The following is a 16,447-nucleotide window of genomic DNA, read 5'->3' on the forward strand; positions in this document are numbered from 1 at the left end:
AAAAGGAAAATGACCCTCAAATCACCTGCTCGCGTGCTCTTTTTCTCTACATCTTCGTCAACAAACAGTTTTAGTACAACGAATTTCACTCGTATGTTCCAATCGTCATCAACGATTCGTTCCCAACTAATATCAAGGCGTGTTCACAAATCGACAATTCGATAAGAGCATTGAGAGAAAGGTTCCCACTGAAGTATCTAGGAAGGGTGAAATGCTCACCAAGAATGGGATCAAACTGTCACAGTTAAACGTGTGAACCACGAAACAGTTTGGTTCCAAATCTGTGAATAGCGTGAACAATCATGAACGGAAACCTCAGTCGCCTTGAAAAGCGCTTTGATACGATACCGAGCAAAGATCTTCCGACTCCACACAATCGAAGGTCCGAAGTGACTTGGCAGCCTTCAAAAAAGGCCGAATGTGTAACTAGGCTTCTTCCACAGATCTTTTCAGTGTTCCATCTCCAAAACAGTAGAGTGAGCTGGGTACACTTGGGGCCAAACGAGGGGACTCTTTGGGTCGGATGCCAAAGGGTGAAGCATATAAATTGTGTTGGAAGCCATCAAGAGCGTGATAAACTTTAGCCCCCCCCCCCTTTTTAGTTCAACAACAATAACAGTTGCACCTCCAAGTTTTAGTATTTGGACCAGACCGTATGTCTCCTTTAGAAAGCATTAAGCTCTTTTGACGCACACATGCTGTCTTGGGTATTTCAATTTCCTCATAAATGTTCTTCAAGGCTGGTGAAGATGAAAGAAAAATGTATTTTACGTCAATTGCATTTATAGCCTCTAGCAAGGAGGATTCAAGCTTTGATGGTCAGTTTTGACAGTCTCTTTACGACTGATTCCTGTCATTTTGAGGTCCTCTAAGTACACTGAAGCAGAAAAGCAGTTGGGAAATGAAATTGTCGGGCGGGCAAAATTTGGGGTTGAGTTTCATCAAAGTTTAGTTCAGGGTTGAAAAAGCGAAGGTGCTTTTTCATATTTTCTTACAACTGCTCAGCGTGTAAATTTGTTAATGTCCTCTACTGAATCACTTTGATTGAAAACAGACATCAACAAAAAAGGTGTCGCCAACCAAGTAGAACAGAATATGCACTGACACCGTTCTTTGGCAACGCTCTATCCCTTTTTTAGGGTAAAGAAACCATTTGCAAATTGAAAACCCACTCATCTCATCTAATTTGATTACCAATTAGTTAGCGGGAATGTTTTGGTCGGCTGACTGCCGTCAAGAAATGGAGTGTACTAACATACGTTCACATTCAACACATGGCCTTCAACGACAAACAAGATGTATGCATACAAATCAGTTTGCGATTATCTTCATCCTCTCAAGGAGAAAATTTGCTGAAGATTGGTCACATGGATTCGCTTGAATTGGGTAACTATGTGGAAAGGAAGTATTCGGTATTTGCATTTACTGTAAGTGTTGTTCTCCTTCAAGTAACTCAATAAATGCAATTCGTCTGCCTGTCTGCCTGTCGTTCAATTCACGGTTGGCATAATCCCAATTGAGGCTCTAACTGTTTCGAATTCTTTCCTGAGAACTCGTTGTTGCTCCCAATTCTGTTAGGTACACGACACATTCAGGATTACATTAACATGTTTATGCCATTGACATTTTTTTTCGCACTTCCCATTTTATTCAGTTAACTTCATTTGATCAAATGGAGGTCTGTTAAGGTTTTGTTTCTTCCCGAGACGAAAAGAAAAGACATGCAATAAATGCAATCAAAGTCTGCGGAGGTAGTGTCAACCTTTCGGTGGCAGTCATTTTAGCACGAAGAGTATATTGTAAGGTTATTCTCCCTTGGGTAATGAGATTTGATGCTACATTTCCAACTGTCTAAGACACTCGTTCTCTCCGTTATCTCGAGAATAAAAGCCTCTGATGATGTCCAAAACTCATTTACTTGGTCAAGAGAGATTATTAGAATATAAAAAAAAAGGATCCTTTCAAGGAAACGCTCTGATGATGGAGGCACTCAATAAGATCCCTAACCATGGACGTTTTCACAATTGGACATGCCAGTTTTACGAAGGTTCGTGGAAATGTTATTTTGGTTCTCAATTGATCGAAAAGCACCCCTCAGGTGGGAAATAGAGTTGTACGTATGTGGTTCAGAAAGCTTTTTTTACAGTCCTTTGGCTTCATTAATGTATTTCTCATTCTTACTCGTCGATTACCCGGTTAATTGAAATTGATTTATTATTGGTCGTGTTCCTCATTCATATGAATCCGGCGTGGAACAAGCTCCCAGGCCAAAAGTGAGATCTACGTAAATCCAATTTGAAAAAATTAACTCAATCTCAAACCTCAATTTTCGTCTTTTATTTGATACTTGATTTATCTTTAGTATCCAGTCTAGGTGGTAACTAATAAGCATAGCTCTTGTTATGAGTGCCCTACAAAAATAAGTTATGCATGTCATTAAGCTTTAGCAAATTCTTCCAATTTAAAATGTCTTCAAAGTGTTCAAAAACAACCGAATGTGCGAATCCATATAATGTTCATCTCCATGTAAAGATTCGTGTTAATCGCCAACTTGATGAAAGACGAGGCTTCGTTTCCCTAGAAACTTGTATAACAAGAAACAAGGACCTGATTCGACGAATTATCTCTTTAAAAAACCCGTTACAAGAAACGAAAACGCTGCATTTTGCATTAGGATCATTTGATAGCTTTCAGTAGACCTGAAAGTTCATTCTACCCAATAACATTTTGACGATTTGAGTTATTGTTGTGCTAATTTTTTCATTTGAGACTTGTACTTTTAAAATTGCGTGGAACTCACATTAAAAAGTTGATGACATTTTAGACTACTTTTCTTGCCTTGTTCACTTTTTATTCCTAACAGGAATGAGGAGGAGCAAAAACGCGATAATTTGTTTTTAACGCTGGCTTTTCTTTCTGATTTTTCCCAAGATTGAATTTAATCTGTTCTTGACTATCATGATCCTTTGATAATGCACAGACTTATGATGTACAATAGTACAAACTTGCACAATTTTTTGACTTTGGATTTCCCCAGGAGGAACTGCCCATAGAAAGTTTATAATAGTGGAAAACCACTTCTCTGATATTGGTATAGAGTTGGCATCGACACTCAAGGACTTTACGACCTACTCTGATTGTAGACTGGCCAATTTTTGGGGGTACATGTTGACATGCCATAAACCAAGTGTGGAACATTTTGAGGCTGCAAATTCCAAGCGAGTAAGAATTTACCACATTCAAATATTGATTTGGGTAAACAGAGGCATAAACTAGAGAGATCTAGCATAAACCAATTAACATTGTCAAAACTTCAAGTCAACAAAAAACCTGGGGAGCGTATTGTGTTATTGTGATTAACAGTTTTAACATGTTCAACGAGAACATTTTGATTGAAAGTGGCAGGCAATGTTCACTTACCCAAGGACATGAGGAGTCTGTTGAAGGTCGTATTGGAGTAGATCCTTCCCAAAACAATCACGGTCATGATGTTCCCGGCAATCCCAAAGATCCCTACCACAAAAAGTGACACACCCTCAATCCAGAATTGGGCCTTGGTCATGAAGTGTCGATGCTCGTCAAAGTGCTCATGGCATTGGTAAATGTCGTTCTCGAGATCACGGGTAGTGTGGTTCATTGTTGTTATTGGACCTATTATGTAAGAAGGATACGTAAAAACAAGAGGCCCTTGATTCCCTTCGAGATCACGTCCCACGTCCCAGTGTAAAAGTACTCACCACTATGGGTACTCGATGCATTATTGCCTCTCCGGTTTTTCATACAAAGCTGGATATCGAAAGGACAATCTGACGTCTCGGCAATTGCCCTGAGATTGCCAATCCGACACCACGGAAGTTCATCGCACCGCGTGTAGAAGCAATCCCGCACAAGATCAATCACCACTTTGATTTGGATCTCTGAGCACACCGACAGCCACGTGTGACCCATTTCTTCCACCGATGTGGTCGCTGAGGTCGTCGTGGCCATTGTGGTTGTCGTCGAGGGTTTGCTGGCTGACACGTCTGGCATTGGCCGGGACAAGATTGGCGGGGACGACGTGATCGTATCGATGGCATTAGAAGCCCAGGTATCAGTGGCACTTTGACTTTGATTGATAGGTTTGACGGGGTCTGGCATTAGGGTGGGTGTCCAAGAGTGGCTCTCCCGGTGCTCAGTGGGAAAGGTCCGTGCAGTGGGAGATTCCATAGGAGCCTCGTCCGAGTAGACATAATCCACCGAGTCAAACGTTGACGATCCAATAAAAGTCTGGAAAAGAGAACGAACGACATGACGCCGAACAGGTCAATCTTGAAATGGAGGGGACCGAGTTTCCTCATTGTACGAGTATGAACTCACCTCAATGAGCTCAATGTCGGTGATATTATTGGCTTGTTCCAGAGCAATTTGATTGGAAACCCGTTGATACAACGTGAAGGTCACCAAATTACCGGGTAGACACACGATACACCATAAGAACAGAGCTTGGAGGAAGAACACGCTCGACTTGTCCATCGGCACACATCGGCCTTTACAACATGACGAGGAAGTGGGTGTGGTGGAGGAGGAGGGTGTGGAAGTGGATTTCCTGGGCAGCCACCATTTGGGACTTGGCCAACAGCAGTCCGAGCATTTGGTACATTTTGAGCTGGCCTTGGGTGAAATATTGCTGGGGGGCAGACTGCCATTCACCTTGACGGCCTTCCATTGGTTGCCGACCTTTTTCGAGGTCTGGTTGGCGACCGAGGATACAGTACTACTCGGGGCAAATCGGGGCAGGGTATGGGTCGTAGAGACCTTTTGGGTGCTGCTGCCGGCCGATGTTGACTTGTTGTTGGGAGGAGTTTCGGATGAGGGCGAGGAACCATTATCGGCTGGTGGGACCATGGTCCACTGTCTAGAACAAGACACGAGACGAGGGTTGTTAGTCAAGATGGAAATGGATGGTTTTGCATATCATGAATACTGTAGGGTTCGAGATGATACAAAATGACGTTTTGAATTAAAATGAATGGGATGAGACAATGTACGCATAGAGTGAAGAAAGCAAGCAAACTGCAGGTGGACCCCGGGGCCTTTCTTTGGCGCTTGTATTGAATTTATCACGTTTCTAGTAGAATGGCGTTGAAAAACGGCCTCCCTTTTTTTGGAAATTTGCCCACTTGTAAAGCTACTCCTGTCAACAAAAGAAAGCCCAAAATGGGTTAAATTCTGAATACCCTCTCAGCTTCAAGGGTGCGGAGAGGTGGGTCTACATACAATACATGCTCACCATTCCTGGTTACGCATCATTCAAGGAGAAGGAACGGAACGGAGGTAATGCGAAAAGGAGTGGTTGATTGAGCGCGACCCTCTTGGGACTAAGGATTGCCGAAAGTGTTTGACTGGGGACCAACCACCTCCATCAATCAGTCTTGAATCTCTAAATCACACGAACAATGCCAGTATTGTCCCCAGCCGATAGTCTAATCATTACAAAGGAGTATGGGAACCCATCATTAATGAACAAAGCGGTTACATTAAGTAGTCGATCCAATGTTCAAGATGGGACGAGATTTTTATCATTTTGTCAAGGCTTACCCTCTGACGTTCCAGCCGTGATTGTAAATGATGTTGTCAGTGTTCTCGACACACAATATCCTTTAAAGGGCAGTTTCAACCATGCTGCAAATAAGTGCGCCCCTCTCATTTTATGTGGTATATTTATATGTGTGGCAAACTTGGTCTCGAGTCCTGACCGTTGAAGTGCGTCGAGAACCAAGACTCAACGAGAAAAAGGCCATTCGACTGTCTCCCAAGGGAATATAAAAGTAGCGGCGATTAAAGTGAGTACGGTTCATTGCTCTTTCTTAAAAGCAATTCGAATGCCTGGTTGTGGGAAACCGTACAATTTATTAACCTACTGGTCAGGCAACGATTAGCCAGAACAAGTTGGTATTACCGAGGCCTCCTTGGGTTTACTCTTTTGAAATTCGTCAGTCAGGTATTATTGGGAAAATCAGGAACCGGAAAACGTGTCTGGATTCAGACATAAAGCCAATCTTACAAAAAAAATGTACCCCGGACGATTGCTAATAGAGCTCTGAGCAGCTATTAACGACAAATTAGTTAGGAACTTGCTCCCATCAGAGACCAATGGCAGCAAATTAACTTGGTTAATCAACTTTACCAGGTTGGGAAAGGTCAGACTTTATTGTTCCGAGCTTGCACCACATATAGGTCCTGGTTAGAAATAGCAGCATAGACCTTATTAGAAGGGGTGGTAAACGAAACAATGCCATATATACAGTATGTGAGCACCCACGGGATAATTTTCCTTAACAAAAAAACAAGCAAGGCAGAAATAGATTCCCCAAGATGATCTTGGCACAATTGGCAGTGGAACAAGCAACTACCGCACAGTAATAACTAGGAATTGTGGTGAAGAAAACGTTCCTGGAGCCACGTAAAAATGGACCCGAGTCTTATCAAACACAATCTTAATGCCTTTCTTGGCCAAAGAGTGCTCTTGACTAGGCTTCTGTGCTCTAAGACATGTCATTTTCTCACTGGCGGTTTATGAGAACACTTGATTGGATATGCAGCACTTCGTCGTCTTCAGGATCCCATCCAAGGAGAAATATAGAGGGTACGTTGATGTACTCGTACATGTTTACATTAATATTAAGAACGGACGCATCCCAAGATGAATTGACCAATCACCCCACTTTCATTCTTTGTTACTCCATTTTCGCTTCAGGGTCCGTGGAAACCACTAATGAAAAAAAGTCGCTTATTACTCACGAGGTTGAGAAGTCGTAGAAGTCGTAGTCTACTCTATAAATACTACTATAACAGTGAATATGATATGCAACTTTTGGCCTTCGGGATGGATCGAACAAAATTCATCGGATAGTTTTAGTTCAACTTGAATACAAAGATACAGTGTAAAGTTAGGAAAGTGTCGAGAAAAGTGATCTAGTTATGAAACCTAACGTTGAAATCGAAGATGCTTGGAGTTGATCATTTTCTTAGTTTTGATTGTTCTAAGCATTGTCTAAGAGCTCATAATTGTTTCATTTTGATTTGAACATGTTCTAAATATCATTGAAAACTAACCTCAACACATATTTTTGCCAGTTTCTTATATCTTGTCGTCTGTGGGAATCCAAAAATAGCTTCCAAAAAATCACGATTAAGATACAACGGTGACTGGATTCAGAGTCCCGAACTTCATTCTGCAATTTGCAAAGAGATCATCCGTTGAAAATCTGAATTGGCAATTGATTGCTGTCTTTTGAATCTTATGAATGTAAACAAGGGACTGTCTTTGCAAATGAAATTTCGTGGAAATTGCAGACCCTTCAACACTGTTCATAGCATAGAGCATCTAAGTCAAGTGAAAAGCCCTTCAAATAACTGCTTATAATCTGATATCCGTCTGTCTATTCATGCTATTGAAATAATCCTTAAATATGCATTTTCAATCATTAGGTCGCAATATGCTTAAATTACCAAATCAATAACGAGAACCACTTGAGACGAGCAATTACAACCAAGAACGTTGCGTGGCATCTAGTTTCCAAACCAGTACTTTTTACCCTCTGTATAAATTATTTCCCGATCCTCGTGGATCAAACCAGTTCGGGAAAAGGATCAATTCATGCACATGAATGAATCCAGGAATGTCCTGTTGAAGCTGACTTCTGATGTCACTCAGAATGCCAATCATTTCTAGTTCTTGGAGTCACTGACACGTCTTGACCTTTGATACAAAATGTGCTTGTCGGTTACTACAGAGAAAGAGATGAAGGGGGTATCTAGTGGATGGTAAAGGGTCGGAAGCCCATTGAGACAGCCACTCCCTATTTCAGCCGAATTTTGACCTCATGTGATGACAGGTTCTTGAAGTGGGGAAATTAACTCACTCGAGATGTCATTGACATGGCAACAAAAATGTCTCATTAAACGAACAGCACGAGCTCCGCCATTTGACTTGCTTCACATGATTCGTGGGATGAGAAGTAATTAGGGTGGCTTTCAAAGGTACACACGTACGTCTGTAAATATATTTTTCGTCCCTACTCTATAACTTGACATGACTGACGAGGAACAAACATGTAATCTTGTTTACGATCGATGCACATCCAGTTCACCGAAATAGGCTCGATACCACGGAGAAACCCTGAGATTTGAATTTGATTACTTTCCTGTGGATGAAAGACAAATCTCTTAATGGTATAATTCCGGATTATTTATTCCAAGAGACTTCTGAACAGAACCAGTTTGAAATATGAGTCCACGAAGCGAGACGACTTACAGTCTCTAAAAATGAACTTGAGCCCTCAATTGAAAAGGTCATGTCCATGAAACGAGTAGTCCACATGCATGCAGACGTATTCCGCAGTCAGGTGCCGAAAGTAGGCAATTCTTTCTCTCTTTCGAGGGCGAAGGAAATAAACCTTTAAAATAGAAGTTCGCACCATTCCAAGTATCAAATGGTTCAAGTGGTTCATAGAACCCATGTGGTTCGAATAAAGGTCTGTTTGATATGAGACAGCACCACGCGAACACACAAGTTTAAATACAAACTCGTTCCGGATTGATAAGCCTCGAAGTTGGATCTATGTGTAGAGTGGCGACGCCTAACGGCTATTTCTCTTTGGCCAACTTTGGCAACTACACCTTATCTAAACTTTGAACTGGCCTAGAGCTTGGTTTGACCTCAGAGTTGAGCTGTTTCTAAGCCCAAAGGGCGAACAATTGTTCTTTGGATGGTTGGGAGAGCTTGACTGACTTTGACTGTCTTTACTTTAGAATTAGGACATGGGCTTTACCCATGTCGTTTTAGCTCGTGATGAACACATGCAATAGGGGCCTGGAATTCCGTCAAATACAAACTATGTTGACAGTGTCTCCAGATTTTGTCCTTTTTAACCATGCTTTGGGGTAAAATACCATTGTTTATTTTGATCATATCCTTTGAATCTTTATGGTATGAGAGCATGGAGCAAATCACAAGTTCGTTTGAAATATTTCCAAGCAACTTTGATCGGATGGGTCTCGCTCGGTTAGTGGCCAGCAATTTTGCAATCTCAAATTTTGAAGACACTGAAGCAGTCTCGATCGTGACTGATAATTTGGCAGCGATGGAGTGTCGACTGATCTACCCATCGGAAGCATATTCCCTAGCCTTCCATCGCTCTTAAAAAAGCTCAATGGCTGCAAGTTACATCATTCTTTGCCCAAGATGGCTTCTTAACTAAGAAAAAATCATCGTTCAAAGAAAATAAATTTTCCTTTGGGTTGGACAGCCCGTGCAGAATTGAGAGCCAAAAAAATCGAGCACAAACCCAGTCCTTCATAAGAAAGGAGAAACCGATCAAAAGGGCGAGATTATCTTGAGGAGATTCATTTTTCTAATTACAATGAGACTTTCTGATTGCTAGCCCTTGGAAGTACAAAGCTAATAAGATACGATAGTGATGATGTTTGATGTTTTATTTTAGGGTCTCTGGATAAAATTAAAGATAGATAAGTACAAAGCGGGAAAAATAAAATAGAATGAATAGTAAAATGTATGAGATCCCTAGGTTGACCCATAAACCATAGTGCATTGCTTACATGGTTGAGCTTCAATAACGACAACTTTAATTGAGGCCCCAAGATTATACACCAGAAAACTACTCTCAAACGGAGATACTCTCCTTGCCTTTTTCTACTTGACCCATGTTTTAACGACACAAGCCATTGAGTTCTTTCAGAAATCAATGAAATTGAAAATGCCGCCCGGCAATCAGGATTCGAACTGGAATTCATTGTTCCACTTCTCTTTGCCCAGTCTGGCAAATGTCTACTCAGCTCAAATCTTGATTAGCTGTTCATTCAGAAAGGGTTGTTGTACTTTCTAAATTCCACTCATCCTTCCATGAGGACACCTCTCGCTCCTGAATATTGGCCAAAGGCGGTTCCAAGGCAGCGAATCTACCATTTAGATGGAACACTCAACGATCTATTCCATGGAACTTCCCTCAAGTGGGACACGATTGACTTGGAGGACGAGGAGAGGGAAGATATTCGTCGCTTCGGAAGCCATCAAATGAAGTACAAAAGGAATCAAGACCAAAAAATGTTGTACTTAGAAAAAGAACCGTTAAGAGCTTTTAACTTGGGTTGTGATTAGATAGAAATATTGTTCACCGCCTCTTGGAACATCTGACGCGTAGAAATAGTCCACGACTTTTGATCGAGCCCATCACGGCAATGAATTGACCGTAATGATTATAGAAATGATTAAAGGATCGTGCATATTAAAAATGATGCCTCAGTGTGACCTTTGTGCATGAAGAATCTCCCGATTCGTCCTCAATTAACGAGCAGTTTTGATGTACTTCATCATGGACTTGTTGCCGAATCTATACCACTAAATTATGATTTTCACGGTGTGCACCAAAAGTACGGTTTTGTTGCCAAACTTTTTAATTGCCTACAAGATACAGCTGAAAATCGTCATCAAAGGGAATTGTTGCTAGATATCAAATGTGCCAAATATCATAAAAAGATTAAAATGTAATAAATAGACGAATTATAGTGTTAAAAGTGCTGCGGATCACATTCCCTGTAGCGTTTAGAAAAGCCCATGGAAAAACCAAGCAAAAGAAATAATACGTGCAGAAAATTGATCTGCTTTGGTTAGCCAGCATAAGTAAACGGAATCTGTTAAATACCATGGCAATAACTTTTGACCATAGATGTGCTCTGAATTAGTCACAGATTTATGAAGTATGTGAGTGATGGAGCACTTTAAAAGTAGTACTACTAATACCGGTTATGAACTTGATAATATTGGAAGATTTCAATGTGGGAAAAGAAAAGTCAGTTCCACCAGCAGCTGGTTACTAAAATTGTACTTGAAATGCTAGAGTAAAGATCAATTCTCCGTGGCTCATTGTTGTATTATTCATGTAATAGGCAAATAGAATAACCTTTTACAAAAGTACTCAGATTGTCATCTTTGACTTTAAACATGATTCTCTCTTACAAGTCGAATTGATGGTACTTTAAGCTCTAGAAGCTTTATACTTTAGCAAATTGTTTGCTGGTCTTAATTGTAATTGAGGTGGTTTGGCCGGAGGCTTGAACCTCGCCCGGCCAACAAAAACAGCCAACTCATCATCCAATCTTCGTGGTAGGCGTGGTCAAAGTCCGGTATAAGATTGGATCTCCGTCTTGATGAGTGAATTTTCCGTCTAAAAGCTGCTTGGGGAAAAATCAGGGAATGATCGAACGGGGACCTCTCTCGTAATAGGAAAAACAACGGTCATGATCACAACTTCACCACGTGAATTTATTGCTTGAGTTTTCCCTTCCTGAACGACAGGAAAGATGGCTTACTCTGTACTGCTTCCAGACATCGTAAAATGCCAAAGCATCCTGAGAAAAAGGTTATTAAGATAGAAATAGAAACCGATCACATGTCAGAAATTCAGTTCCTTTGTGAAGGATGTAACAGAAGTAATTATGATATCCCAAAGTCTGATACTGGATATATACAGGGGTTGCACAAATTTCGAGGGCAAAGGTGCCGTTAGTCAAGTAGAAATTACGCCTTCAAATTCTTTGTCACTTTTTTGTGTCTCCGATTCATTGTAGCACGAACTAGGCTGGTTTACTTCGAAGTTTTGAAACATGGATGGTAAAGCACTTCGAAAACTTATTATATAGGACTGTAATCCCGACAACTTGGATCACACTGATCAATCCCTCAACGCTGACAAGGTTTTTAAACACTCAACTTTATTCACAATGTGTTGGTTTTAATTATTTCACCTTTTAGGGCTCGCATATGTCATCATGGCAACACAAATCAAAAGTCGTTTTTTGGCTTGTTCGTCGCCTTCGATAAAAGTAGCAAGGTGATCCTGAGCGAAGAAAACTTTGGGTAAAAACCGCAGTAACAAGGGCTTTACAACCAGGGCAAATCCAGCCGTGAGATCATGACTATTAAGTCTTTTGTGGTGTTCAAGAATTTTCTTACTAATACAATCAGACGTTGTCATCAACTTGGTACATCCCTTGATTGCCCAAGTAAAGGTTGACCAAGGTCAAAACGTGCGATCATTGTGAAGTCAGCTTGGGAGAACATCCCCATGGAGACAGTCTATACCCTTGTGGATGCTGTTCCCTGAGGTTTCCAGGAAATTAAACATGCACAAATGTGGTCCCGTTGAACAACAAGTTAAAGAGGTTTTTTATCATTGAAATTTGCTACATTTTTAGAGCAAAATATTTTTCCTATGATCCCCTATTGTAGATATTTTGATTTTTTTTTCGTGCCCACGAACTTTGCGCCACCCCTGTACATGTCGCTTCTCATCCCGAAAAAAATCTGACTATGAATGACTTTCATTTGACTCCAATCACAAGTTGTCTCAGCCCAAGGCCAATATCTTATGTCAAAACGTCATAAAATCTTGGCCTTTGACTGACCTTTTTGATGTCTCTTGTCAAAGTCTGCAGGCATGGAGCAATGCAAATAAGCACTTTAACATCGTCGTCATCACGACAGCACGCACATGTATCGAATTTAAATACAAAGCCAGTCAGTCGTTTGACTCGCTCTCTTCATACATATCATTTTCCTCTAGGTTTGATGAATACTTGAGCTAACCTTATCTCAATGCAGCACTCATCTCCACTGTATTCTTCTCATCCCAGGGCCAAGGTTATCAAGATCGTTCAGTTGGGGGCAAGTGCCAACGACACTGACCAGACAACTATTGATTGGAAGACCACTGGCATGGACCGCCTCTAAGACCATCAACGCCCTTTTCGCGCGTGGCTGAGCACGCATCCACATAATCAAAGCAACAGAGGGTGCTTCGTCATCGAGGTCGAGGGCGCTAAATGTGTCCTTTCTGAATCTTGAGATCCAAATTAAAAGGAACATTATATCCATACAATCACTTTTGGCGTTATTCCATAGCATTCCTGTCCTGCTGTGACAAGAAGATGTTGGTTTAGGATCGACGCAAATGGGCTTGACGTTCAATTAAAAGAGGGGGAACAACGCGTTCCCTCTTTGTTCCTCGAGATTGGGAAGGCACAACCATGGATGGAAACTATTGGATTACTGGAGCGATCAAGCATAACCATTGGTTGGACCACTTGGCTCAGGACACTCAACTCAGGGCCCACTTACAGAGACTGTTGAGGATGTAGGTCGATCTATGGGCCTTTGATATCTCAAGGGATGGAAGCGTCGCTTCTGGTGAAGAATTGGGACAATTGAAGACGTCCTCTTGAATTTCTCAAGCGAGGCACTCTTAGATTTAAAATAATCCCATCCATTTGTTTCCTTCTGGGCGCTAATATATCATCCCAAGAACTTCTAAAGAGCCACTTCCAAATGCTTTCAGTTCCCTGTTTATCACATACTTTAAAGGTATATCCAAGTCACGGAAAGTTACGCAGGAACTTCAAAGGAGGATCGTGTGGCCAAGTTCAAAAGAGACATGAAGCGTGATGAATCTGAATGATCTTTTGCAAAGTCAAGAAACGGTCCCAAAAGGAACATTAAGTGGTCCAATGTCTGCTGATGTTGATCATTTAACTCGATTAGTTTCCCAACGGATGAGAGTCTCACTCGATTATCGAGTGCTTCCTAACATCAGATTTGGACCTTGCATCCTGATCCCGACTGATTGCGTTTTGGAGGACGTTTAATGTCTCAAAATAAATGTCAGACGTTGGGATTGCAAAGTGGGCTGTATTTTAAATGAAGTTCGAGAGTTTCGAGATGACCATATTGCGTTCTCAACGTGGAAGGACGTCAATTCAAGGTGCTCCTCAAGTACTTATCAGAATTGGCCTTGACAACTGAAATTGAACATACGTTTCCTAGATCCACACCCCTCCCACTCACGGTACATCTCGATCGTTCATGAGCTATCCAAGATACGATGCTCCACTCCCCAGTAAAATCGTATCTTCAGGCCGCAAGTGGAAAAACTGGGATGACCGAAATAGTTGCCAGTGAACCCACTGCACCTCCTATACATGAATACAGGGATCATCTGGCTAAAATGGGTTTACCCAGGCCACTCGTGCTTGACTTTGTATGTTCCGAGACATCAAAGCGTCCATCACCCAAGGTGGTTGGGGACTTCGTCATCACCATCCTCGGATTGAGGCCGATTGACATCATAATGATTGGCCAAGCTGGTGGTCCCAAAAATACCGTGCGAGTGATCACCAAACAAGAAATCAACGTCGCTACTCGGTTCGGAGACTCTCTTCAATTCGAGCGAGCCTATGGTGAAGTCACTTGGAAGTGTACCATCCGAGGCGGCACCTCGAGATCTGCTTTAAGATTTCTGAACGTCCAATACTTTGCTAGCGATGAGGAACTATTGTCGGTTCTTCGTCCCTTTGCCATTCCGAGGTCAGAGATCGCGAGAGAACTATTCACTGGCGACTCCCTGATCGAAGGGATTTGGAACGGTCACAAGAGGATTCAAGTCGAGATCAAAGCCTCTACTAATGTCCCTGACTTCGTCATAGTGAGGGGTAGAAAAATCTTCATCCAGCACCGTGACCAAATACGCCGGTGCTTCAGGTGCAAAGAAGAAGGACACATTGGAAGGGAATGCCAATCAGATCTCCAAGGTCAAGTGATTTCTGCCCCTGAGGTGGGGAATGAAACCATTAATATCATTAATGGTTCAGATGTGGGGAATGAAGAAGAGGTCCCACGAGCAAGCCTAGACCGTATTTCGTTGCGTCCAAATGGTGAATCATCAAGACATCAGACGAACCCTAAGGGTGGTCCCGTGGAGGATTCATCAAATCACGCACAGAAAACTAAGTCTTGTTCAAAGCTCGAACTCGCCAACAAGCACCAGGCTCTTCAGGAACCACCTCAGATGCTTAAAGTCTCCTCCCAGGAGCATTCTGGTATAGGGTTTGCCGACTCAAAGTCCAAGAACTCAAGCAACGTAGAGTCGGGAAAGTCCAAGGGCACTATTGCTCCTCGACATCATCGAATGAGAACTCGAGGAAATGCCCCCTCGAATCTTCACAATGATCCCTCTCCAATGGCGAGTGATAATGTTAATATTTACAAGGACCCTCAGAGTTGTGTGAGTGAACAAATCGACATGGTGGAACGGCAAGATTCCAACTTGTCTTGAAAGAGTATCAACGTTTGATTCAGAACAAAATATCCTAATCGGAAAGTTTGAAAGTGTCATATATCTCAATGTCAATCACTCAGGCACGGGACGTGGCCGGTGGCGGCGGCAGAGCAATAGAGCGGCAAAGTTTGGAGCATCTCACAACAGGAATGACAATGCTAGATTCTGAGGAATCCCCGGAAGCACCATGCGAAACTTCAGTCCTAAACGATTTAGGGTATGTTGAGAAATTACAAGTGGGTGAGCAATGGTTGGTCTCTCTTAACACTCGCTCCATTGTTTCGAATTATGACAAGGTAAAACTTCTTCTTAGTGAGCAAAACCCCCAGTTTTTGGCGGTGCAGGAGCTTTGGCAGGTGGACAAAATATCTCTCGATTTTGATAACTATTGTTTAGAATCGGAGGTAAGAGTAGGAAAAAGGGGTGGAGGAGTTGGAGTAATGATAAGGAACTCTATTGCTTACACAAGACTACATGAAACTTGCCTGATTACGGATAATTGCGAGATAATCGGAATTGAGACGTCCAAACTGTGTGTTTTGTCCGTCTATTTACCGCCAAATGCATCGATCAGGAGTGCTATAGCTCAATTGGACAGTGCGATCTCGATATGCATTGAGAAAGGGAAGTCTTTGTATGTGTGCGGAGATTTCAATGCAGATTTTTTGAAGCCCTACTCAAAAACAAGACAGATTAATGAACTCATGCTATCTTTTCAATTATCGCCGCAAATTTGTTCACCAACCAGAATCACGACCCAGTCTTCAACTCAGATTGACAACATTTTTATGAACGCGAAAGATAATGCCAAATCTGGAATACTTCTCTGCGACATAAGCGACCACTTAGGAACGTTTGTTTCTTTGGGAAAGACTTTATCTCCAACCGTTGACCACATGCCAACGAACCGTAACAATACTTGCCACAATAACATTAGAAAATTTCGAAGGATATTGCTGGACACAAATTGGCATTTGCCTGCTAATGATCCTGCCACTGCGTTTCGCGATTTCCAAACTAAGTTGATTGATGCCTTCAATCAGTCGTGCCCATTGATTGCAAACACGCTTAACAAAAAGAAAAAGAAAACGAGCCCTTGGATGACTCAAGGTCTCCTTAAATCACGAAAGCAAAAGCAAAAACTCTTTGCCAAATTTCAGAAGCATCCTTCGCCTGACAACAAGCTCGCCTTGTCCCAATTCTCGAACAAATACACGAAAATTTTGAGAGCTGCGAAAGCAAAATACTGGCAAGATTATTTTGATTTGAATTCCAAA

At 41.8% G+C, this 16,447-nt stretch overlaps 1 protein-coding gene across 1 annotated transcript in view; it reads right to left on the minus strand.

Annotated features, from left to right (window-relative positions):
• Positions 1 to 16,447, minus strand: part of LOC131888921 (uncharacterized) — a 30,041-nt gene that overhangs the window by 10,006 nt on the left and 3,588 nt on the right. Inside the window, exons 2-4 of the mRNA XM_059237876.1 lie at positions 4,357 to 4,894; positions 3,738 to 4,266; positions 3,421 to 3,651 (exon numbers count right to left, since the gene is read on the minus strand). Coding sequence (XP_059093859.1) covers positions 3,421 to 3,651; positions 3,738 to 4,266; positions 4,357 to 4,884 — 1,288 coding nt within the window. The 5' untranslated portion in view covers positions 4,885 to 4,894. The remainder of the gene's footprint in view (positions 1 to 3,420; positions 3,652 to 3,737; positions 4,267 to 4,356; positions 4,895 to 16,447) is intronic.

The sequence above is a fragment of the Tigriopus californicus genome, chromosome 10 (assembly GCF_007210705.1).
Source record: "Tigriopus californicus strain San Diego chromosome 10, Tcal_SD_v2.1, whole genome shotgun sequence".
NCBI lineage: Eukaryota > Metazoa > Arthropoda > Copepoda > Harpacticoida > Harpacticidae > Tigriopus > Tigriopus californicus.